General features: G+C 65.6%; 5 protein-coding genes across 5 annotated transcripts; 3 read left to right on the top strand and 2 right to left on the bottom strand.

Annotated features, from left to right (window-relative positions):
- Positions 1-509: 509 nt before the first annotated feature.
- EMIHUDRAFT_414796 (hypothetical protein) lies at positions 510-2,263 on the bottom strand. The gene is made up of 4 exons (XM_005759680.1): positions 1,850-2,263; positions 1,543-1,756; positions 1,239-1,430; positions 510-1,158 (listed from the first exon to the last, which is right to left on the bottom strand). Exons 1-4 carry the CDS (start codon positions 2,257-2,259, stop codon positions 658-660), a joined length of 1,317 nt encoding a protein of 438 aa, XP_005759737.1. The 5' UTR covers positions 2,260-2,263; the 3' UTR covers positions 510-657.
- A 1,338-nt stretch (positions 2,264-3,601) lies between these two features.
- Positions 3,602-5,409, top strand: EMIHUDRAFT_97115 (hypothetical protein; the record flags this gene model as incomplete). Its single annotated transcript, XM_005759679.1, has 3 exons — positions 3,602-4,252; positions 4,752-5,229; positions 5,300-5,409. The coding sequence occupies 3 exons, from the start codon at positions 3,602-3,604 to the stop codon at positions 5,407-5,409; spliced, it is 1,239 nt and encodes a 412-aa protein (XP_005759736.1).
- Positions 5,410-8,835: 3,426 nt separating this feature from the next.
- Positions 8,836-12,276, top strand: EMIHUDRAFT_198732 (hypothetical protein; the record flags this gene model as incomplete). The annotated part of the gene is made up of 5 exons (XM_005759678.1): positions 8,836-9,840; positions 9,913-10,364; positions 10,653-10,917; positions 11,020-11,418; positions 11,602-12,276. 5 exons carry the CDS (start codon positions 8,836-8,838, stop codon positions 12,274-12,276), a joined length of 2,796 nt encoding a protein of 931 aa, XP_005759735.1.
- A 1,079-nt stretch (positions 12,277-13,355) lies between these two features.
- On the bottom strand, positions 13,356-14,862 carry EMIHUDRAFT_97113 (hypothetical protein; the record flags this gene model as incomplete). The annotated part of the gene is made up of 3 exons (XM_005759677.1): positions 13,356-13,884; positions 13,999-14,295; positions 14,366-14,862. The coding sequence occupies 3 exons, from the start codon at positions 14,860-14,862 to the stop codon at positions 13,356-13,358; spliced, it is 1,323 nt and encodes a 440-aa protein (XP_005759734.1).
- Positions 14,863-18,402: 3,540 nt separating this feature from the next.
- EMIHUDRAFT_433076 (putative metacaspase protein) lies at positions 18,403-19,928 on the top strand (the record flags this gene model as incomplete). The annotated part of the gene is made up of 4 exons (XM_005759676.1): positions 18,403-18,889; positions 19,004-19,063; positions 19,126-19,683; positions 19,776-19,928. The coding sequence occupies exons 1-4, from the start codon at positions 18,494-18,496 to the stop codon at positions 19,926-19,928; spliced, it is 1,167 nt and encodes a 388-aa protein (XP_005759733.1). The 5' UTR covers positions 18,403-18,493.
- Positions 19,929-21,810: the final 1,882 nt, after the last annotated feature.

Here is a 21,810-nt window from a genome sequence, read left to right as displayed (position 1 = left end):
TCAGGACACGGTCTCGACACGCTCGGTACGACGCCTGCGACCCGTCTTGGGTCAGGTGGCACGACGCTCATCGCGCCTACCAGCGCTGCCGTACAGGTTGCCACGACGAGGTCGAGCACGCTTCTATACGCTCGCCGAGCCTTCCTTTCCATCCCAGTAGGCAGCCTGGGAACGGTGGCGGTCAGAGGCAAAGCCTAAGAGGGGTGGTGGAACCACATGTCACGGCTACTGCCGGCTCGACGCCACGATAGCCTCCGAAGGCTGACTTTGCGGCACCATCATCGGACGATGTCGACGAGTTGGGTCGCTCTCGCGGTAGCCAGATGACCTCTCTTCCTAGGATCATCGGCCATGGCCGCAGGGAGCGCGGGGGAGGGCGCTGGAAGCAACACGGAGCTCCGTTGGAGACGTTTTCAAGATTACGTTAGCGTGTCAGAGTGCGGAAATGGCACTACCACTAGCCCATGGGCCATGGTGCAGGCTGGTGACGCCCGAACCAAGACTCTTTGGGATGCTCGATTTGGGTACAAGGCGTCTAGGGACGGTTTCGCCAAGTGTTTTCGTTGCGCTAAGAGCTAACCTAGGGGTACGGCAGTCAGACCCTACGGCTCTACCAGTGGAACCTGATCTCAGAATGTATCCGAGCTCCAGAAGTCACTACTTCGGTGACGTCGGCACGACCGAGCCGCCGACGATAACCTCCACCGAGCCGACCTTGATGACGCGGCCCGGCTTCGAGACAGGCGACGGGGAGGGGGTCGGCAGGGCGGCGAGCTCATCGTCAAAGAGGAAACTCTCGGCCTCGTTGGCCTCGACCATCTCGTCCATCGTGGCGGAGATGGCGCCGCTGCACAACGCCTCTAGCGGCAGGATGGAGAAGGGCTCCTCGATCTGGATGCCGATCTCCTCGATGCCGAAGAGGAAGAAGGCGAGGAAGGCCGTCGCCGGTATGGTCAGCCAATGGTTCCAGTAGTTGCCTGTCGCCTCCCATAGCCCGAACGGCACGCAAATCATGAACGAGGTCAGAAAGCGCGCCGTGTGACGCGTGTACACCAGCGGCACGGGCGACTTGAAGATGCGTTCGCACGCGCCCGTCAGGTCGACCAGCATAGCCACCGACTGGTCCATGCGCGCGCGCGACATGGGGTCGAGCTCCGCCTTACGGGGGGAGACGCGGCCGAGACATCAGCCGAGACATCAGCCGAGAGGAGGCCGCGCTGAGAGCCGTCCAGCATCACCTGGCGGATGTTGTGCGACATGGCGGAGAGGCAAAACATCGGCCGATTCTTCGCGGCCATGCAGGCGTCCACCTGCCGTCGCGGAATGAGGCCCGCCTCGGCCATTTCCAGCAGCTCGCTCCGGTACACGGCGTCGTCCGTCGGGCCGCGCAGGAAGTTGCGCAGCCCCTTGCAGAAGGCGGCGGTGTTGGCCTGTGTAAACAGGCGTGCACATAGGAATGTCGCTACATATGTCTCTCGGCCGCATCTCGGCCGCATCTTGGCCATCTCGGCGATACTCGACGGTATCTCGGCTGCTGTTGGCCTTTTGGCGGTCGCGCAGCATGTCGCCCTCCAGCGTGCGCGGGTAGAAGGTGTTGGACTGGCGCACCACGTTGCGACATGTGTTCACCACGCCGCCCCACAGCGTGCGCGCCTCGTTCCATCGCGCGTAGCCCGTATTTGTGCGGAAGACGAGGAGCAGCGACAGCGCGGGCATCGCCACGGTGAAGGGCATGGATGGCAGGCTCCACGGGCCCCTGAGCAGACAAGGCGAGCGCCTTCCCTCAGCACAAGCCTGGGATGAGGAGAACGCGGGCAAGGGGCACGGGTTGAAATGCGGAGGCTCTCACCACTGCCAGAGGCCTGCCAAGGCACCCGCGTGCTTGACGCCTTCGAGGTCAGTGTACGACTGCAGCAGCATGTTCGCGCCCACGACGGCCGTGGCGATCGAAGTGAAAACGACGAGCTCGTCGCCCAGGTTCTGCGTGACGCCGCTCTGCCCGATGGTCATCATGTTGCGGAAGAAGCGGTCGCTCGAGCGGTGCTTAATCCACTCGTCGTGCATATAGACGGTGCGGCGGTACTGTCTAGACTCCTCGGCATACGTGTCATTCGCAGTGATACGAGGGTTGGCCAGAAGGCTGTCGAGGGCGAGGCGGATGCTGGCGCGTGGCGCGAGTGAGCGCTGCGGCAACAGCAGTGCGCGCGACACGTGGAGGATGGAGAGCACAACGATGCTTCGCATCGCTCTGAAGAGCATTGACCTCGGCAACCGTGACTCGAGATCCTTCCACCTGGATGTGCCATAGTTTATTTTTGGGGAGGTACCCATTCGGTGTTGGTAGCGAACCGACGCTGCTTGACCTGGATGTTCATGCACATGGACAACAACAACAACATGCACATGCACATGCACATGCACATGTGCCTTGCATGAAACGCGCGCGCGTGTGTGTGAGAGAGAGATTTTCTTGTCTTCTTATGAGAGAGAGAGAGATTTTTAGCAATACCTTTGTTTTTGTTGCTTCTTATGTGTGAGAGAGATTTTTATTAACCAACAAGAAATCACGACTCTCACAGTGATTTGGGCTCGGCAGCTTGTCAGCCCTCAGCCGAAGCTGGGGCCGGTCCCGTAGCCGAGCGAGAGAGCCCGCGTCGATGAGTTCGACACGGTCGGGAGGCCTTGCGAAGAGGCCAGGGAGTTGGCTAAGACTAAGTAAGAATTTATCAAAAACAACTCTCTCACAGCAGACAGGCTCGACACAGGCGCGGACTGGCACGTGCTGGTAGTAACACAGGCACACCTCCGCTCCACCGGAGCCGCACAAACCATGCAGAGCGCATCTCTCTCTCTGTTGTGCGAGGCGTGAACCGCGCCATTCGCTCTCACCTGGCAACCCTGTCCGCACGTCTCGCGCGCGCGTGAACAGGGCTCCAGGCCCCAAATGATGTGTTTGAGTGTTAGAGTTGTTGAGAGAGAGAGAGATTGTTTGTGTGAGTTGTTTGGTATTGCTAAGCGACTCCGTTAAGAAACCACGGCACGCCGCAGGCGCGGCCCCGAGAAAGGGCTAGACAAGAGTGTGAACGGGAGCTCGCACAAATAGCTTTGATCCTGTGAGTCGAGTACCGACCGCACGCCTCACTTTTCACAGGGGGGGGGTCTCGCTCGTCCGTATGCGGTTGGGAAAAGGAACATGCTGAAGCCGCCAGGCAAAGCTTGTGCCGTGAAGGGCTCGCACGCGATCCCAGCCAGGCAGGAAGGAAGGAAGGAAGGCGAACCTGTTTGTTCATTCACAGACCTTATTATTGGGAAGAAAAAATAATTTCGCCGCGCGCTGGTCTATGAGAGGTTGAGGTGCGAGCTCTGGAGGCCCTGGGGATGGGGGGAGACTGCCCGCAGGCCTAGAAGGCCCGCGCGCAGGGTTGGACATTCACGTAAAAGCACAACACAGGGCCCCGGCCATTCACACTTTGACCTACGCTAGGTGCCTAGGTACAACTCACCAAGAAGCTCGCTGCGGCTCGGCGCCGCCCGCGCGCGCCCTCCGCAAGAGTTCACCAGCTGCATCCGCTGAACGCGACTGTAGGTCCCGAGACCAGCCATGGACGGAAATGGCGACGACGACCGAGGACGCCTCGACCGCGAAGCTGGCGATGCCGCCGCCGAGGAGCGCTCGCGCTCGCGAAGCCCGCCGCGCGGTCCGCCAGCGGACGAGCCGGCGGAGACGGACGGAGGCAACGGCGGCACCGACGCCGAAGGGCACGTCAGCGCAGAAGGCGGCGGCGAAGGCGGCGGCGAGGGCGGCGGTCAGCTGACTGGCGTCGCCCTGCGCTGGAACGAGAAGGGCTTCGGCTTCATCAAGCCGGACGACGGCTCGGACGACATCTTTTGCCACCTCTCTGCGATCCGCGACGGCAACATGCTGCGCGAGGGCGACAGCGTTCGGTTCGAGAAGCAGTACGACGCGAGCAAGGGCAAGGACCGCGCGCTCAACGTGTACGGCGGCGTCGAGGGCGAGGATCCGCGCGATAAGCGCGGCGGCGGCGGCGGCTTCACGGGCCAGCCGCGCCCCGGCAAGAGTGTGGGGACGGCGATGCGGTGGAACCTCGACAAGGGGTATGGCTTCATCAAGCAGGCGCGGACCTGGTGGGTCGTGCAGACAGAGCGTCCCCTCACGCGCCCACGAGCCTGCGTACAGGACGACGGCGGTGAGGACCTCTTCGTCCACATGAGCGAGGTCAAGGACGGGCAGGTGTGATACGCCGAGATTGACCGAGATACGCCGAGATTCGCCGAGATGTCGAGCTGAGATGAGTCCACGCGCACGCCGCCCGCCGCCAGCGCCATCCACAGCTGCGATGAGCCGCCGCAGCGGCCCGCCGCCCGGCCTTCTTTTCACAATTCGCGCCTGGGTTTAGGTGCTGCGCGAGGGCGATCGCGTCGAGTACACAAAGGCGCAGAGACGACCCCCGAGACCCTCTCCGCTTCTGCGCCGTCGCCGCCCACACCGCCGCCACACACTTCGCTGCCGCTCCACACCTCCCCCACCACTCCACACTGCCCCGCTCCACACCTCGCCCGCCGCTCCACACCTCGCCCGCCGCTCCACACTTTGTCCGCCGCTCCACATTTCGCCCACCACTCTCCACACTTTAGCCCTCCACACCTCGCCCGCCGCTCCACACTTTGTCCGCCGCTCCACATTTCGCCCACCACTCTCCACACTTTAGCCCTCCACACCTCGCCCGTAGGCGTTCGACGAGCGCAAGGGCAAGGACCGCGCCGTCGACGTGTACGGCGGCTGCGAGGCGCCGGCGCCGGCCGCGGGCGGCTACGGCGGCGGCTACAGCGGCGGCGGCGGATACGCCGGCGGCGGATACGCCGGCGGGGGGCCGGGAGGCGGGTATGGCGGAGGGGGCGGGTACGGAGGGGGGGGCGGCGGGTATGGCGGCGGAGGCTATGGCGGCGGGGGAGGCTATGGCGGCGGGGGAGGCTATGGCGGCGGAGGCGACCGCTACGGCGACCGCGGCGGCGGCTACGCCGACCGAGGACCCGAGCAGCGCCACGGACGCCCAGCAACCCGACCCCTGTGCCGACCCCGCCCCCGACTGCGACAGGCGGCGGCTACGGCGGCGGAGGCGGCTACGGCGACCGAGGAGGCCAGCCCGCAACATTCGAACTTTTGCCCCCCGGCCCCGCCCCTGACCTCGCCCCGGCCGCAATACTCGAGTAGGCGGCGGCTACGGGGGCGGCCCTCCGCCGCGCTACGACGACCGCGGGCCGCCTCCACGGTACGAAGACCGTGGCCCTCCGCCTCGCTACGAGGACTACGACCGCGGCGGCGACCGGTACGGCGGCGGCGGCGGCGGCGGCGAGCGATACGGCGGGTATGGCGGCGACCGCCGCTGAGGGTCGGTGAGGGGGCGGGGCGGGTCAAGGCGCCCACCACCAAAGCTGCCGAGAGATTCGGCCGGGATGGGGGTGGCCACGCGCCACCCGGGGGTGGGGGGGGGGGGGGGGGGCATGCGGGGGAGCACCGGTCACAGGGCTCGGGAGCCGATGGCGGAGCGGGAGGAGGGGCAGGAGGCAAGCACGCGCTCGCAGAGAATGGTGCGATACAGATCTCTTATAAAGCCGTAACGGGCATGCGGTAGAGGGGGCCCACAGCGCCCCAAAATCCACCATTGTGGGATTTCGCGCAAAAGCATGACTTTGAAAAGCTCGCATATCCCTGCGGTGAGCGCTGTGGTCGCCGCAGACTGGCTCCGACTTGACGGCGGCATGGAGACGTGATGCCTCAAAAACAAAATCTCCCGCGTCAGTCCCCGAGGACTCCTCTACATAGCGCCACCTCGTGAGCTGTCCTGTGAGTTATGTGCTGTGTGTCCAACACAGTCCGGACCCGGTGCTACGGCCGGTGACAGTGCGCCTCGTGTCGGCTCCCGAGCCAATCGTGTGCAGCGTGTGTGTGCGTGTGGACCATGTGAAACCGGTTGTGAGGAGCAGGTCGAGCGGAGAGGGAGGCGGCGGTGGTGCGGGGGGGCGCGGGTGGGGAACCCCCCACGGAGGCGGAGGGGAGGCGGGGAGAGGTGGGCGGAGGCGGGGAGATGGAAGGTGCGGCGCGGCGAAGCGGCGGCGCATGAGGCGGTGGAGCGACGCCCCGCCGCCCGGCCGCCGGCCATTGGCGAAACCACTGCCGCAGCAGTCGACACCGCCGCCACAGCGCCGCCGGCCGCTGGGACAGAGAGGCAGTGGAGGAGAGGAGGGGCGCGCCGGGGAGCGGCGGGTTGCTGATGGGTGATGGGGCGATGCGGGCGACATCGTGCCGCATTGTGTGCGGCACGAGGGCACGACGTGGACGTGGCACCCCGTCACAGCGATCTCGACGTCGCCGAGAGCTGCTGTGTACCGCAGACTCGTGGTAGAGTTGGGTGGCCGCATGCGTCCTGGTGCAGCAAGTATGGCAATCGAAGAGAATTTCGTGCGACTCGCGGTGCCGCAAAACGGTGGCGATGCCACACCGTGCGGGTGTAGAGCAACGAATCAGGTGGGACTACCGCGGTCATTCACGTGTTCAGAGCGTGACACGCGTACATGTGCAGTAGAAGCGAGGGACGCCCACTCCCTTCTCCTCCCTCAGTGGCTGCAGTCAGCAAAGCTACTGCCGGACTGCGCAGCCCTGACTGGAGCTGGTAGTCTAGAGAGCTGACTCAGAGCATACGAGTAGAGGGCGCAAGCCTCTCCTTCAACCTTCCCCTCAGCTTGTCGTAAATCGCCTCTAACCGGCCGAAACTACCTTCCAGGTGTCCAGCGAGGTAGGCGTAGAAGAGGGCGGCACATCCGATGACGAGCGCGTCAAACTTGAGCTCGAGCTGGCTCAGCAGCTCGACCACTTCCTCCCACCTGGAGGGCGCGGCGGCGAGCATTCGGGAAGGGCGGCGGCGGTGGGAGAGACGGGCGGGCGACGGGCACTGCAGGTCGAAGGCGTCGCCCTCCGCCGGAGGTGGTGGCATATACATGAGTTGCAAGCAACGTCCAACCGATGGAAACGGCCGTGGCAACTTTTGGTTCGACGAATAAATCCTGCTCACTCAGTATACAGTGAAATCTGCGCCTTTTGTGCGCGGCTCGCGCCCTGCTTCTTGTCTTACATCCTTGTACGACCCTAAACGCGAGACCCCGGCTGCCCCTTCGAGGCTACACGCCGGTGCCACTCTCGCGTTTCGAACGGGTTGCAAGTGTTTTGAGAGAGAGAGAGTCTTCTTCTCTTGTGTTTTGGCCGCTTGTTTAGGCCGAGGGCCCAACTTCAGAACCGTGCTTTTTGGGTTGGGTTGGGTTGTTGGGCGGGTTGGGGTTTGTCTCGGGCCGCTTTTTTCACTCTTTTTTTTCACACGACAGACAAGGCGACGAGGTGACTGCCATGTTCGTGGGCGCGAGCGCCAGACCCCACCCGCCAAAAAGTGCAAACCCTTCCTCTTGGCTCTTGCGTATCTCGCATTTACTTGATATCCCGGCGCGTCCCGATAAACCGAAACGACGTGACCGTCCAACAATCACCGCGCGCTCGGCCTCTGTAAGGCCGCATGCGGCTGCTTCGCGCACTGTCCAGACCGGCATGTGTCGGCGCAGCACTGCTGGCTTCTCGGTCGCCAGTCGTGCTCTTGCTGCCTGCCGGTGCTGATTCCCGCGCGGCGGCTCGAGCGCAAATCGGCCGCCAAAGTCCAACAATGTGCCCTGTAGGTACCTTGCTGGTAGAGCACCGTCCGCTGGCGGCGGCCAGGGCCCGGCACGGATAACTCGGTGCGCGCTATGAGGTAGAAGTCTATCTGCGGCACCGCCTGACGCCCTCACAGCCCCAGGCGTTCTGCGGCTCCATCAGACCTCCGAGCGGCGTAACAAAGGATACAGGCACTCCAGCCTGGAGACATCGACGTCAAGCTGTGCATGGCGGTGGCTAGACCACTGATATTGACTGTGACGCCTGGATGCATGAAGATTGCCGCGGATTCGGAGCTGCTCGTCTCCGTAGCGGCCTTGCGTGATCCGTGACAGTGGTGCAGACAATGCTAGAAGACGCTCCTTGACGGGTCCCTGTGGACGAAGGCCTCCAGCTTGGGGCTGCTCCAGGCAGCCCTGTCACACACAACATCCTCCTGTCCCCTTGACCAGCGCATTTGGCGCATAGTTCACACTTTGTTCTTCTCCGAGCGCACTCAACCCGACCCGGGCATGTATCAGTCCTCACCACCCTCAGACCGTGTAGGCGATGTGCGTGACTCTGTCCATCCTTCATATGGACCATCACGACCCAGGTGATGTGTGTACAAGTCATTGTACGCACAGTTGGCATTGCATTGTTGTCAACATTATCGCGTCGGGCCGAGTACGAGCTTCCCCGCTCCCGCTCCCGCGGCTGCTGCTTCGGGACGGCGCCGCGGACGACTTCAATGGACCTCTGAGTGGGAGGCTCGGCCCGGGCCCGCCCTCTTGCGGCCAGGCTGGGTGCACCCGGTACCTGTGGGCTGGGGACAGCCAAGTAGATCGATGTCGGACCGCGATAGGCCCGATAGTGGGACCATTGTTGGAGCCCGGGATATCGGGATGTGAGCCGTCTCCGGGCGTGTTTTGCGTGGTCACGTAGCTATGTCTCCACGTGGCCTGCGGCTTCTGTGAGTCAAACCACGCTTGTCAGGGATGGGTATGACATGTGTTGCGAGGCTGGTGAGCTTTCTGGCCGTCAGATTTGGCTCTACCGTCCGGTGTGAAAGGATTGTTGGATCGGCTGGTTTATCAAGTAAATGTGAGATACCCGGGTAGTATTTGGGGAGAAGCCGGATGATACTGCTCCTGCTGCTTGCGGAAGCAACCGATGCCGTCCCGGAAGCGGCGCTCGCATGCGCCGACCTGAAGGGCGACTGTTATTTCTGGGCGACTGTCGGCCATTGCGAGGACAACGCGGGCTTCATGGCGCGTACCTGCTCGCTATCCTGCGGGTCATGCTCACCTCCAGACAGCGCGCCCTACCCGCTGCTGGATAGCGCCGCTGCAGCGCCGTATTCTTTGGCCGCTGCCGCCGAGCGGGCTGCTGCAGCTCCGGCGCCGCTGCTGCTGCTGTTTGACGGCGCGGGGAGCGGGAGCACCCAGCCGCTCGGGCTACCGGCCGGAGAGCGGATCGTGAGCCTCTCTGCGGGCGAACTTCATCTCCTCGTGCGGACGGCCTCCGGCGCGGTGTACGCCTTCGCGGACAACGCCATGGGGCAGCTGGGTCGGCCGCTCTCCGCCTCGCGCCTCCCGTACACGGCGTGGCAGCCGTACGCGCTGCGGTGGCCGGGACGGAGCGGTGGGCTTGCGGCGGCGGCGGCAGTCGACGCCTGCGCAGGCCGAATGCACTCTGCCGCCGTGCTGGCCTCCGGCGAGGTGTTTGCGTGGGGCGACAACGGGCACGGGCAGTGCGGCGTGCTTCCTGAGGAGACGCCGATGAGCGTGGCGCCCGCCGAGCTGGAGATGCTGGACGCGCCTCTCGCGCTGCCGGCGCGAGTCCCGCTGCCCGAGCACGCCACCGCCGTCGCGTGCGGGGAGCTGCACACCCTCGTCCTCGGCGCGTCGGGTGCCGTCTACGCGTTCGGCGACAACGGGTTCGGGCAGCTGGGCGCGCGGACCGAGCACGCCGTCGAGACGCCCCTCAAGGTGCCTCTCCCGCTCGAGAAGGGCGAGGCGGTGGTCGGCCTCGCCGCGGCCGCCTCGCACTCGCTCGCCCGCACGAGTGGCGGCCGCCTCCTCGGCTGGGGGGACAACACCCACGGCCAGCTGGGCGAGGGCCGGCGCGGCTTCACCGCCTCGGTGCTGAGCGGCGCGGCCGGCGCGCCGCCGAGCGAGGCCGAGTTCGAGGCGGAGTTTGACGTGGCTGCCGAGGCGGCGGCGGTGCCGCTGCCGCTGCGCGCGGGCGAGGAGGTGGTGGAGGTCGCCGCCTCGTCGTACCACTCCGCGGCTCGCACCAGCGGCGGGCGGCTGCTGCTGTGGGGCGACAACTCTTTCGGCCAGCTCGGCGCAGAGGCGAGCAACGCGTCGCAAGTCGGCGAGGCGCACAGCTCCGAGCCGTTCGGAGGCGTCGAGTTCGGCGCGGCCGCGCTCGCGCTCGGCGAGTACCACACGCTCGCCCTCTGCAACGCGTCTCACGTCTGGTCCTTTGGATACAACGGCCGCTACCAGCTCGCGCGCACGCGCGGCGTGCGCTGGGACGGGATGCCGCAGCGGGCGGAGCTGCCTCTGCCCAAGGCGGACCCGCCGTCCCTCCTCGCCGCCGGCGCCTATTTCTCGGCCGCCGTCTCGCGCAGCGGGCACCTCGTCGTGTGGGGCGAGCACCCGTCCGCCTCACTGCTCCACGAGACGGCGCTCGGCGACGAGGCCGCCGGCGCGGGCGCGCCCGAGGGGGCCGGGGCGGCGGAGGCGTCGGTCGGCGAGGGAAGCTCGCATTGGAGGAGGGGGGAGGGCGGGGCGGGGCAGGGGGGGGGCGGCGACGAGGGCGAGGACGAGGCCGACGTCGACGGCGGGTACGAGCCGTCCGCCTTCCTCGGCGGCGACGCGTCCGTGCGAGCGGTGCGCGTGTGTGGCTTCCACCTCCTCGCGTGGGCGGAGGGGAGGAGCGCCTCGAGGAGCGCAGCCGAGCGCGCAGGCGCGGCGCCGGCGTCCGGGCTCTACACGTGGGGCGAGAACGCGGCGCGCCAGCTCTGCCGCTCGCTCGACGGCGGGCTCGACTACGACGCCGAGCCCGGCCTCGCTTCGAGCGTGGCGGGCTTGCTGCCCGACGGCGAGCTACCGGTGTTTGGGTGCGGCGGGTTCCACACGCTTGTGCACGCCGGGGGAGGGCCGGCCGTTCTCTCGTGCGGCGGCGGCGAGGAGGACGACGAGGCGGACTCCGTGGGGGAGCCAGGGGACGAGGGCACGGGCGCGGCACCGCCGGCGGCGCCGGGGCTAGAGAGGGACGGCTCGGCGGCGCGCCTGCTGCTGCCGGGGATCGAGGCCGAGGACTCTGTCGTCCACCTCGCGGGCGGGCACGTGCATTCGGTCGCACTGTCCGCAAAGGGCCGCGTGTGGACGTGGGGCTCCAACTCGCACGGGCAGCTGGGCTGGGCGCCGGTCCCTCCCCCTAGCGAGGCTGCGGTCCGGCTCTTCCCTCCCGGTGCGGTGAGGCTACCCCCGCGGCACAGGCCGGAGAGCGCGCCGGCGGCGACGGCTGCGCCGCCGCGCGTGGTGGCCGTCGCAGCGGGCGGCTACCACACGCTCGCGCTGACGGAGGAGGGAGACGTCTACTCGTGGGGCGCCAACCACCACGGGCAGCTTCTGCGCGCGTCGCCGTCGCCGGTCGATCCGATGCCTCGGTGGGCAGCCGTGCCGGGGATGACTCCGGCGCCCTCTCCGGTCGAGAGGCGCGGGGCGGCTGGCGGCGGCGGCGGCGGTGGGGCGGCGGGCGGCGGCGGCGGTGGGGAGGGCGGCGGCGGGGAGGAGGGCGGCGGCGGCGGGGAGGGCGGCGGCGGTGGGGAGGGCGGCGGCGGCGGCGGCGGCGGCGGCGACACGGGGAGCAGGGAAGGCGGCGCGGAGGAGGGCGCCGCTGCGTGCGATGGGCCAAGCTGCTGCGCGGCCGGCGCGGCGTGGGACCTGAGGGAGGGGAGGTGCGCACCGTTGCGGGCGGTGGGCGCGGCCGCGGGCGCTTACCACTCCCTGCTCCTCCTCTCGGATGGCCGGGTCTGCGCGTTTGGCGACAACCTCTACGGCCAGGTCGGACGCGCGGCGCCGACGCGGGCAGACGCGTGCGACGTCGCGTCGGGAGTCGAGCAGATCGCTGCTGGCGAGCTGCACTCCGCCGCGCTGACCGCGCCGGGCAGCGAGGGGCGACGGGCGCTCCTCACTTGGGGCTCAAACGCCAATCTGCAGCTCGGACGGACTGGCGCGCTCGTCGCTCCGACGGCGGGCGAGGTGCCGCTGCAGCTGCGCCCAGGCGAGCATCCGACGTCGCTGTCCGCGGGCGGGTACCGGACGGCGGTGGTGACGAGCATTGGGCGGCTGCTTCTCATGGGGCGCGACACCGCCGTTCTCGCCGATGGCGGCGACGAGGACGACGAGGAGAGCGAGGCTGGCGAGGCGGGCGTGCACGAGAGGAGCGGCCGCCGCCGTTTGGCGCGGCCGCCGCACCGCGGCGAGGAGTCGCGGCACGGCCACGGGGCAGGCGCTGGGGCGGACCCGGAGGCGGAGCTGGAGGTTGAGGAGGACGAGTGGTGATGGATAGTCGAGCTGAGCCTAGAGAAGGAGCGGCGGGGGGGGGGGGGGGGCGTGGTGGCGCGCGCGCGCGCGCGCGCGCGCAGTGCTGGCGATTTACTGGTAAATGAGTGGTATTTACCACTTATTTGATTCTCCTAGGGAGTGGTATGGTATGAGCAGAGAGTGGTATGGTAAATTACGAAACTCCGTGGAATCATCAAATTTTCGGGATCTGAGCCGAGTCTGAGGCTCTGGTACTTTCTCGAGGTGGATATCCTTTGGCCGCGTTGGGTAGCGAGGATTGGTGTAACCCGAGCCACGGAGGCGTGTTTTCTGACGGCCGACCGTCAGTGCACGGAGTTGCCACTTCTCCGACTGCCCCGGCTAGTTCCCGAGGTCGTCGGGAGTGACCCCTTCGCCGCCCGAGACCTAGCGCGGGTGGGTTGGAGGGGGCTCGCCCCGTTCCTCCCCATCGGGCCGCGTGAGCGGCCACGCCTCGCAGATTCGTTTTCGCGCCTGGGTCAGGCGCGCGGGGCATCCCCCGGGTCGCTCGACCAGCGAAATGGCACTAGCCTTACGTACGGCTTTATGCGCATTGGCCATTGCGGCCAAATTCAGCCAAATTGGCAAAATACCGGGTATTTTGCGGGTATACCTGGGAAAACCCGGGTATTGATTGTTTTGGCCGTAGAGTGTTTGATTGTTCTGGGGGGCTATACCAGTAAATCGCCAGCACTGGGCGCGCGGACCGGACTTTATCTTATGTGAAACCAGTTCCGGCTTCCGCCGACGATTGGTATAACTCCAACTGCATAATGCGTCTTCACTCACCATCATCACAGGTCTACGAGAGAGCCGTACTCTCTACACAGCGAGGATGCCGCGAGTATCCTTTTTTCTGTCGTTTCTCTTCTCGTCGTTAGCGTCAGTCCACAGTCGCGTCCATGGTCGCGTCTCCTTCCTCTCTTATATATCGCGCTTCGCGGTGTGCTGGTTTTCAAAAGCCCAAAACACACAGTCACACTGCCCGCGACAGAATGCAATGCACCAATGTCGGGATCGCACGACGAGTGGAGCTTCTATTCACCTCGCTTCTATTTTCACCTCGCTCCAAAGGTTTCGTACCTCGTAACTCCTTCTTGCTCCTCGAGACGTGCCGCTGGCACGAATAAGACCGCTGCTGCGCAGCAATCGCAGAGATCGATCGAGGAGAGCGGGAAGGCTGGCGGCGGTCGAAGCGGGTAGATGGGCGACGGCCGTACTATATCTGGCTTCATGCTGGAGGGGATGTTGGAGGAGACGCCGAAGTGGAATGTGAAGGCGCCCGGGTCAGCGCTGTGGCCGCCGACCAGGATGTCCGATGCCGAGGTGGGAACCGACGGAGTCGGTGGAGTCAGCCCCACCTCGTTTGACGACAGTGGGCTGAAGAAAGAGCACGAACTTTCGCTGCGTGACGTGATGTCGGCCAATGGGTCCGGCTTGATGCCCCGCCCCAAGCCCGGTGAGGCATAGCCGCCGCCGGCGTACCACCAGCGCCAGCAGCACGAGCCGCACCGCGTGCAGCTGGAGTGGCAGGCGTGCTGGCAGGTGATGACGTAGCGCCACCAAACGTGGGAGAGATAGACGCACCTGGACCAAAAGGCCGCGAGGGATGGTACGGAGGGAGTGCAGGGGCGCCGGAGCCAGTGCAAGAGAAAGGGTAAGGGTGCATGGAAAGGGTAAGGGATGAGGCGGACAGCGCACGCGTTGAGAAGGCCCTGTGACGGCTGCGTCAAGGCATGCGCATCGACGAGCCAGCCACGGTGTGGAGACGCCTCACATGCTGGCACGAGCTGACAGGAGCGGTGGGCCAGCGCCGGCAGCTGCGAGACGAGAAAAGCGAGCAGATAGGAGAGGTGCTGCAGCGAGAGGTGGCGCCCGATGTTCGGCGGCAGCGAGCGGCGGGCGAGGGCGCGCGTGCGTGCAAATGCAGAGCAGCACACCCCGACGGCCGCCGCGACCACGCCGTACTGCAGCACGGCGTACGGCCTGGCGCGCCGCCTGTGTATTCATCGAACATTGGTCACTCAAACACGCGCGCGGGCCCGCGAGCGGAGCGTCTCGGGTGCACCTCCAGTGACACCACGGCAGGTCATGCTCTGCATGGAGAAGGCCGTCGGGGAGGAAGATGAGGAGGGCGAGTGCCGCCTCGAGGGCGAGCGGAACGAGCCAAGCGGCGGCGATATGGCGAGCGAAGCTGCCTGGCGAGGTGACGGCCCGCTCCTCCGCATATGCCGACTGGAGATAAAAGGCAAAGAGCGCTGACATGAGAGAGGCGACCATCGAGCTATACTCGTTGAGGATGGCGGAGGCGGAGCACACCGCCGGGCCGAGCCTGCCGAGGCTGCTGCCCACCTGCCCGTGTGCCAGCTGCGCGAGGATGAAGGACAAGGAGAAGAGCAGATCAGCTGCGCCGATTCCAGCGAGCGTGCGGAGGAGCAGTGCAGAGTGGGAGTGAGAGGAGTGGGACCGTTGGAAGAGCGAGCTCGCCAGCAGAAGCATCAGGCTCCCGCCGAGCGAGGACCACGAGGCGCACCACACCACGGCTCGTCGCGCATCGGGCTCCATCCCAGATGGCGAAGCGCCCGCCGGACGACCGTTTTTAACCCTGGTAGGTGGATTGTCCAAAATACGTCAGCCTCGCACGCCTAGCGCTAGGTCTGACACCCGACCGCCCCCCCCTCCCTAATATTAGCCGGTAGGAGCACATTTTGGCCGGCTAATGTTAGGGAGGGGAGGCCAAAAAACGCATAATTTTGTCCACTTACCAGGGTTAATCAGCTAGAACCGAAATGCGAATTCGCGCCCTGCCGATCTCCGAGTGGTCAACCGGAGAGGTCTGTGGACACGTGTGCAAGCGAGGCAGCCGCGATAGGCGCGTCTCTGGCATCTGCGTGGTGAGCACCCTGGCGGTATGCATGCGCAGCAGCCTCAACGCAGGGCCAGTTGACGTGTCCGGTCGGAGGTGGAGCGCTACCAACGGTTCGAGAGGTTCCTCGCGGGTCGAATTCCGTCCACGCACACGCGTCGGGGACCCGCTCAGCAGCACAGAGGGGTATCTGTCGCGTCACAGCTATCGTGTGCTGCAGCATCCGGCAAACCAGTGCCGGCTACTGGCCACCATCGATACGCGGAGAACCGCTTGCACGAGTCAGCCCAGAGGCGATCGATGGGCGGGAGAGGCCTTTGGCACGGACATACAGCTCGGGCCCGACGGACGGCGCGAGGGGGCGATCTCGCGCGGTCCAACTTTGGCCTGTGTGAGGGCGTGAACAGGGGAAAAGCCGCCCTGGTTTTCTTTTTTACTATGTAAAGGCAGGCTTCGCAGAGGGGAAATCTGTACTCTCTTCTGTACTTTGAGGACGGGTACTTACAATATATAACGTCCCCAAAGTACAGCAAAGAGTACAAAAATAGATATGTAGGAAAGCTTGCGTCAGAGAATCTCGCGAGGATCTGGCGCGCCTCAATTGAACGCCGAGCGACGCTCCCGGCGTGCGGATCTTGCTTGACAGGCGCCTCGCTGCGTGCGCCGCTGCGCCTGCGCTCGGCCCTCGCTGCCTGCGCCTGTCTGTCAGCCTGGACACGCTCACGTCGCTCGCGGCGCAGTCACTGCGGCTGGTCTGAGCGGGCGGCATCGGCTGCGGCTCCACACTGCCACTGCAGTCTCTAGGCAGAGAGGAGCCAGTACTCCTCTGTTCAACGCATAGGCGATCGCAACTCGACCCCTGCCATCGCGCTGGCGCGTGCTGCCGCTCGTGTCTGCGCGACAGTTCCGATGAAACCGTGCTCCCCTCCCGTGACGGCCCGAGCCTCAACTCCAGGCTCAGCTGAGAGATATACTGCTACTGGTGGCTGAGCGTCGGAGGTGCCCTCTCAGCTATGTGTCTTGGTCCGTGAGGACCGTCTGCCAGCTCCCCTGGTCATGCGCTAGCCGTCTAGGCCGATCGGTCCCCGGCGGCCGTATTTGTGTGTTGCTGCTGCGGCCTCGCAGTAGCCTTGCCGGGCTGCCCCCAGCGAAAGATAACTTCCACAATCACTTCAACACTGGCGATACGGCAACCGCTACACGCGCATAGGTCATACGCAACACGTGGGCAGCCTCCCCCCCCGTGAAAAGTCCATGAGTCGCCGTCAGGCCGTCGGACTGGGCGCCAGTGGTGTGCAGCAGTGATTCCCGCAAGTCGCCTTGGTGCTCGCGATAGCCCTCGCCGCCCCTCACTTCGCCCCCGGGCCAAGCCTCCGGTGCCGTGTCTACCCCACAGCCCCCGATTTGGACGCCTGAGGCTCGGCTGTGTCCGGGTGTGCATGAAAAACGAGAAAACAGGCCTTTTTGGGAAAGCCGACTTTGCCCCTTAACCCTGGTAGGTGGATTGTCCAAAATACGTCAGCCTCGCACGCCTAGCGCTAGGTCTGACACCCGACCGCCCCCCCCTCCCTAATATTAGCCGGTAGGAGCACATTTTGGCCGGCTAATGTTAGGGAGGGGAGGCCAAAAAACGCATACTTTTGTCCACTTACCAGGGTTAATCAGCTGGACCGAATTTTACCAAGTTGGACGCCGTTGGACGTATCCAGTGTTCACTGTCTACGTGTAGCGACGGGCGCTGCGCGATAGCTGCTTTGTGGGTCCCGTGAGCCAGGTCGGCGTCGGGCTGCGCAGCCGGTCGCTAAATGTTCGCTCGCCGTGGTCACAAGCCATCGAGGAAGCCACCCTACCAGGGCCACAATCGCGTTGCGGACCAGGTTTGTGACCCTGGCGGTGGCGAGCCTTTGGCGCACAGCGTGAGCATGCCAGCACGGCTCGCATCAGGGCTGCACCCGTTGCCGAGCACCTCGTGCACTCCACACGGATCGGGTCATGCCACGAGCCCGCTGCGCGGCTGCACCGAGTGGCTCTCTGTGGCAGGGAGTGCACTTTTATGCCACATGTTGGCGTTGCCTCGCAGCATGCCGAGTGGGCCTTCTGTCTCTGAGGAAGAACCGAAATGCGAATTCGCGCCCTGCCGATCTCCGAGTGGTCAACCGGAGAGGTCTGTGGACACGTGTGCAAGCGAGGCAGCCGCGATAGGCGCGTCTCTGGCATCTGCGTGGTGAGCACCCTGGCGGTATGCATGCGCAGCAGCCTCAACGCAGGGCCAGTTGACGTGTCCGGTCGGAGGTGGAGCGCTACCAACGGTTCGAGAGGTTCCTCGCGGGTCGAATTCCGTCCACGCACACGCGTCGGGGACCCGCTCAGCAGCACAGAGGGGTATCTGTCGCGTCACAGCTATCGTGTGCTGCAGCATCCGGCAAACCAGTGCCGGCTACTGGCCACCATCGATACGCGGAGAACCGCTTGCACGAGTCAGCCCAGAGGCGATCGATGGGCGGGAGAGGCCTTTGGCACGGACATACAGCTCGGGCCCGACGGACGGCGCGAGGGGGCGATCTCGCGCGGTCCAACTTTGGCCTGTGTGAGGGCGTGAACAGGGGAAAAGCCGCCCTGGTTTTCTTTTTTACTATGTAAAGGCAGGCTTGATCCGTACTGTGTTCGACCGTGATCCGACCGGGTGTTCGGCAGCGTTCCGAACACGGTCGGAAAAAGGTATGATCATAACATGATCCGACCGCGTTCGACCACGTGTTCGAGTTCCTACTCCGACCCTGTTCCGACCGTGATCCGACCTGATCCGACCGTGCTCGAACAGCGGTCAGCGGCGGCGGCACGTAGGGAATTTCCAGACCATGTTCCGCCCCTGATCCGACCATGATCCGACCCATGTTCAAAGTGATGACGGTCGGAACAGGTCAGTACTCAGCTTCGGTCTGATCAAGGTCGGAACAGGTCGGAGTCCTCCCCTCTTTTAGGAAGGTGTGGCCAGCTCGTGGGAAGGCAGCGGCCCCCGTGCGCTGTCATATGAGGAGGCGTGCACGGGGGCGTGCCCCCGGAGCACCGCTCGACCAGGTACCAGGATAGGGATCCCTTATAGAGATGTTAGAGGTGGGTTAAGAGGGAGATGTGCGCGAGCTGCGGGACCGCCGGGACGGCGGGCGGGTGATTGCGACAGGCCGCCACTGGATGGATCCGTCGCGGATCAATTTTTTATTAGAGCTCGAAGGCTTCCTCCTCTACTCCTCCGTCTCTGCCGAAAGGCGCTCTCCCAGCCGGGCCCCCTCTCGATTCAATTCAAGACAGCTCTGCAGCGGGCCGATACACATGGAGCTCGCAGCCGGCGCTGGCGTAGCCGCGGCTGCGGCGGCCGGTGGGGCCGCGTACCTGCGTAGTCGACGGGGCCCGGCGTCTGGCAAGGAAGGCACGACCAAATGGCAGTGGCGCGCGGCTGCCGTGAAGGAGCGGCGCGCCCTGTGCATCTGCTGCTCCTACCCGGGGACGCAGTGGGCGCTGCCGGGCTGTGTGCCCGACCAGGAGGCCATGGTCAAGACGCTCATACGTAACAGCTACGCCGTCACCTTTCTGGCTGACCACACACCCGCCTGGGGCCAGCCCAAGCCGAGCGCGCTCAGCAATCGCCGCAATATCCTCGCCGAGCTCGAGGCGCTGTGCCGCTGGCTCCACGCGGCTCCAGGCAGGCAGGGTTGGGTCTCGTACTCTGTGAGAGCTTTGTAGATGCCATGCCGGGCCTCATGCTGGGTGGGAAGAGCTCTCTCAGATCCGCCCTTCGCCCCCCTCGTGCGTCGACAAACCTCTCCGCCGACGCCTTTTCAGGGCCACGGCACGCAGACTGCCGACCGCGGCGGCGACGAGGCAGACGGCCTCGACGAGGCCGTGCAAGGTGCGACCTTACACCCTCCTTTTTTGCGTGCTCACCGCTTGCCTCTGTTCCGCAGGCGATGGTGCCCTGCGACTTCAAGATGGCAGGCCTGCTGACGGACGACAAGCTCCGCACGACCATCCGATTCGGCGCGGGCTCCTCGCTCATGTTCTTCTTCGACTGCTGCCACAGCGGCACGATCCTCGACCTGCCGTACACGCTGCGCCACACCCTCTCCGGACCCGAGTACCCGATCGAGACCGAGGCGGGCGCCATCTTTTGCATCTCGGCGAGCAAGGACGACCAGTCCGCCTACGAGACGGCAGAGGGCGGCGTGTGCACGCGCGCTTTCCTCGGCGCATACACGCCCTCCGTCTCCCCGGCGGCGACGCTGCGACTGATGCGCCGGTACGCCGAGCGAAAGGGGATGCCGCAGACCATCATGATGGCGTCAAACCGTCCGTTCACCGAGGCGGACGCCTCCTTCGTTGAGGCTGAGCCCGAGGGCGGCGGGGGCTTTTGCGCCGCCTTTCACCGCTGCCAGAACCGGCTCGGCTGCTCAAAGGGGCGCAGCAAAGCAGGCAGCGGGGGGGGAGAGAGAGAGAGAGAGCGAGGGAGAGCGAGAGGGGGCGGGGTGGGGGAGGCGCCGGGGAGATGCTCGAGCGGGGCCGCGCTTCGTGAGAGAGAGTGATGCGCCGGGGCCCTCTAGGCGACTTTGGCGGCGAGAACCCAGCGGCGCGGAGTCTCGAGCTGAACAGAGGGGAAGCATCTGGGCGCGGGCCCAAGCTCCATCCCAGCTGCCCCGACCCGCTCTCGACCACGAAGGGGCGCGCTTACGTCGCCGCTCGCCGTGCGAAGCTGGCGGCGCCCCCTCCGTAGGGCCCGAGAGGCAAGGCGGGGACCGACTCTGTCCGCGCAGAGTGCGAGCACACAGGTAAGTCGAGAGGAGGGGGCGAGGAGCGACGCCGCTGACGGGAGCGGAGATTCGGGAGCGATCTCGGCGCGCGTTGCGGGCGGCCCCGGAGTGATCGACATATCCTGTCCGATCGAGAAAAAGCGGCAAAACCAACGGTCCACGCACTGCGCGCGTGTGCATTCTATACATGCAAAGCTCGCTCTCTACTCTCTTCCGAGCTCTCACGCCGCGCGCGTAGGGCCCTTAGGGGCCTAGAGAACACAACCCCCTCAGCCCTCTCTCTTTTTTCCCAGTAAGCTAAAAGTACATACACACATACATGCACAAAAAAACAACGTCGAGTATCTCCCCCTACCCCTCCCCTTGCGCGCGCGTGAACACGACTCTCATAGACACCATGTCTCCCTGCGGCGTCCGCTTCCGCACGTCGATGCACATGCGACCGTCCGCGGATAGCGTGCGGCGGCAGATGGAGAGCTCGACCTCGCCCTCCGCGCCGCCCGTCCCCGCCGCCGTCTCCTTGACGACGAGCGCGCCGCCCTCGCGGAAGGCGCGGTAGCGAACGGGCCGCTTGTTGTCACCTTCGCCCGCGACAGCGCCGCCGTCGAGGGGCAGCACGAGCTCAGACGAGCCGCGGATGTCGCGCGTGACGATGTGTAGTCGGCCCGCCTTCTTTGCAATCACCTGCACCTGCCCGGCGCGCAGCACCGCCGCCCGCTGGAGCGGGTTGAACCCGAGGCGCTCGAGGAAGCGCTCCATGTCGTGCCGCTCCTCCATCCTCCACGAGCCCGAGAAGTCCTCCGTTTCGCCCATCAGGGACTGAACCCGGCGCCAAGCGTTGCGTGACTGGACCCAGCTGTCGAACCCTCGCAGCCGCTGCAGAAGCGGCTTTTCGAGCTGCTGCACGCGCGCCGCCGCCATCGCCAGGATCTCCTGCGCCTCAAACGTCTGCACCGGGAGCAGCCGGATCGAGCCGAGCGGCGGCCGACCGAGCGACCCCTTGAGCGCCTGCGCGGTGAGGCGTCGTAGGTCGCTTGCGCTCTGCACTCGCGCACTCTCCAGCTGCTCGACCACCGCCGCGATCTTCTGCCCTGTCCACTCCACGCCGCCGACCAGGCCGTCCATAAAGGCCCGGAGCTCATCGGCAGGGTTGGGCGCCGCGGGCTTGGCAGGGCGGGGCGAGACGACCTTCGCGGAGGGCGCCGCGGCCGTGCTGGGCGATGCAGTGGTGAGCAGAAGTGTGGCTAGGAAGCTGCTGTAGACGTCCATACTAGTACCCGGTATGCGCCTGGCGAGGTACTCCCACGCCTCTCGGGGGTTTTGTCTGGCCGAGTCAACTGGGGCGAGCCTCGGCGAGACTGCGTCAGCTGTTCCCAGTTGGGCCCTCAGAGAGGAAACGAGAGGGTGCTGTCGAGAACACGAAAAGAAATAAGTTTTTTAAACGGTTGCCCGGCCGGGTTGCTGCGCAAATCTCGCGCTGCGCTAGGCCCAGAGCGAGTTCGCGCTGCGCTAGGCTCAGACGGCGTGCGTGCGCGGGCCGCCGGGGTGAGGACCACCCCACCTTCCCACGCCCACCTCCTTCGGGCTCGGCAGCTTGTCGGGCTCTACCTCAGCCCTCAGCCGAAGCTGGGGCCGGTCCCGTAGGCCGTCCGTAGAGCCGAGAGAGCCCCCGCGTCCCGCGATGAGCGATGAATTCGCGGGGTCGGCGCCGTCGCCCGTCGGGCGGTCGGGGGCTCGCGGGGGGTGGCGTGGGAGCGCAGCATTCCCAGCCCTTGAGGGCGGGTTTTGATTAGTAGAACAGTCCCTTGTGTCGCTGGTGCGCTTGGTCCTTCTTTGAAGCTATTA

This window comes from Emiliania huxleyi (assembly GCF_000372725.1).
Source record: "Emiliania huxleyi CCMP1516 unplaced genomic scaffold EMIHUscaffold_8, whole genome shotgun sequence".
NCBI classification, from domain to species: Eukaryota; Haptophyta; order Isochrysidales; family Noelaerhabdaceae; genus Emiliania; species Emiliania huxleyi.
The sequence above is the reverse complement of the archived record's forward strand: the minus strand, read 5'-3'. Positions and strand labels throughout refer to the sequence as shown.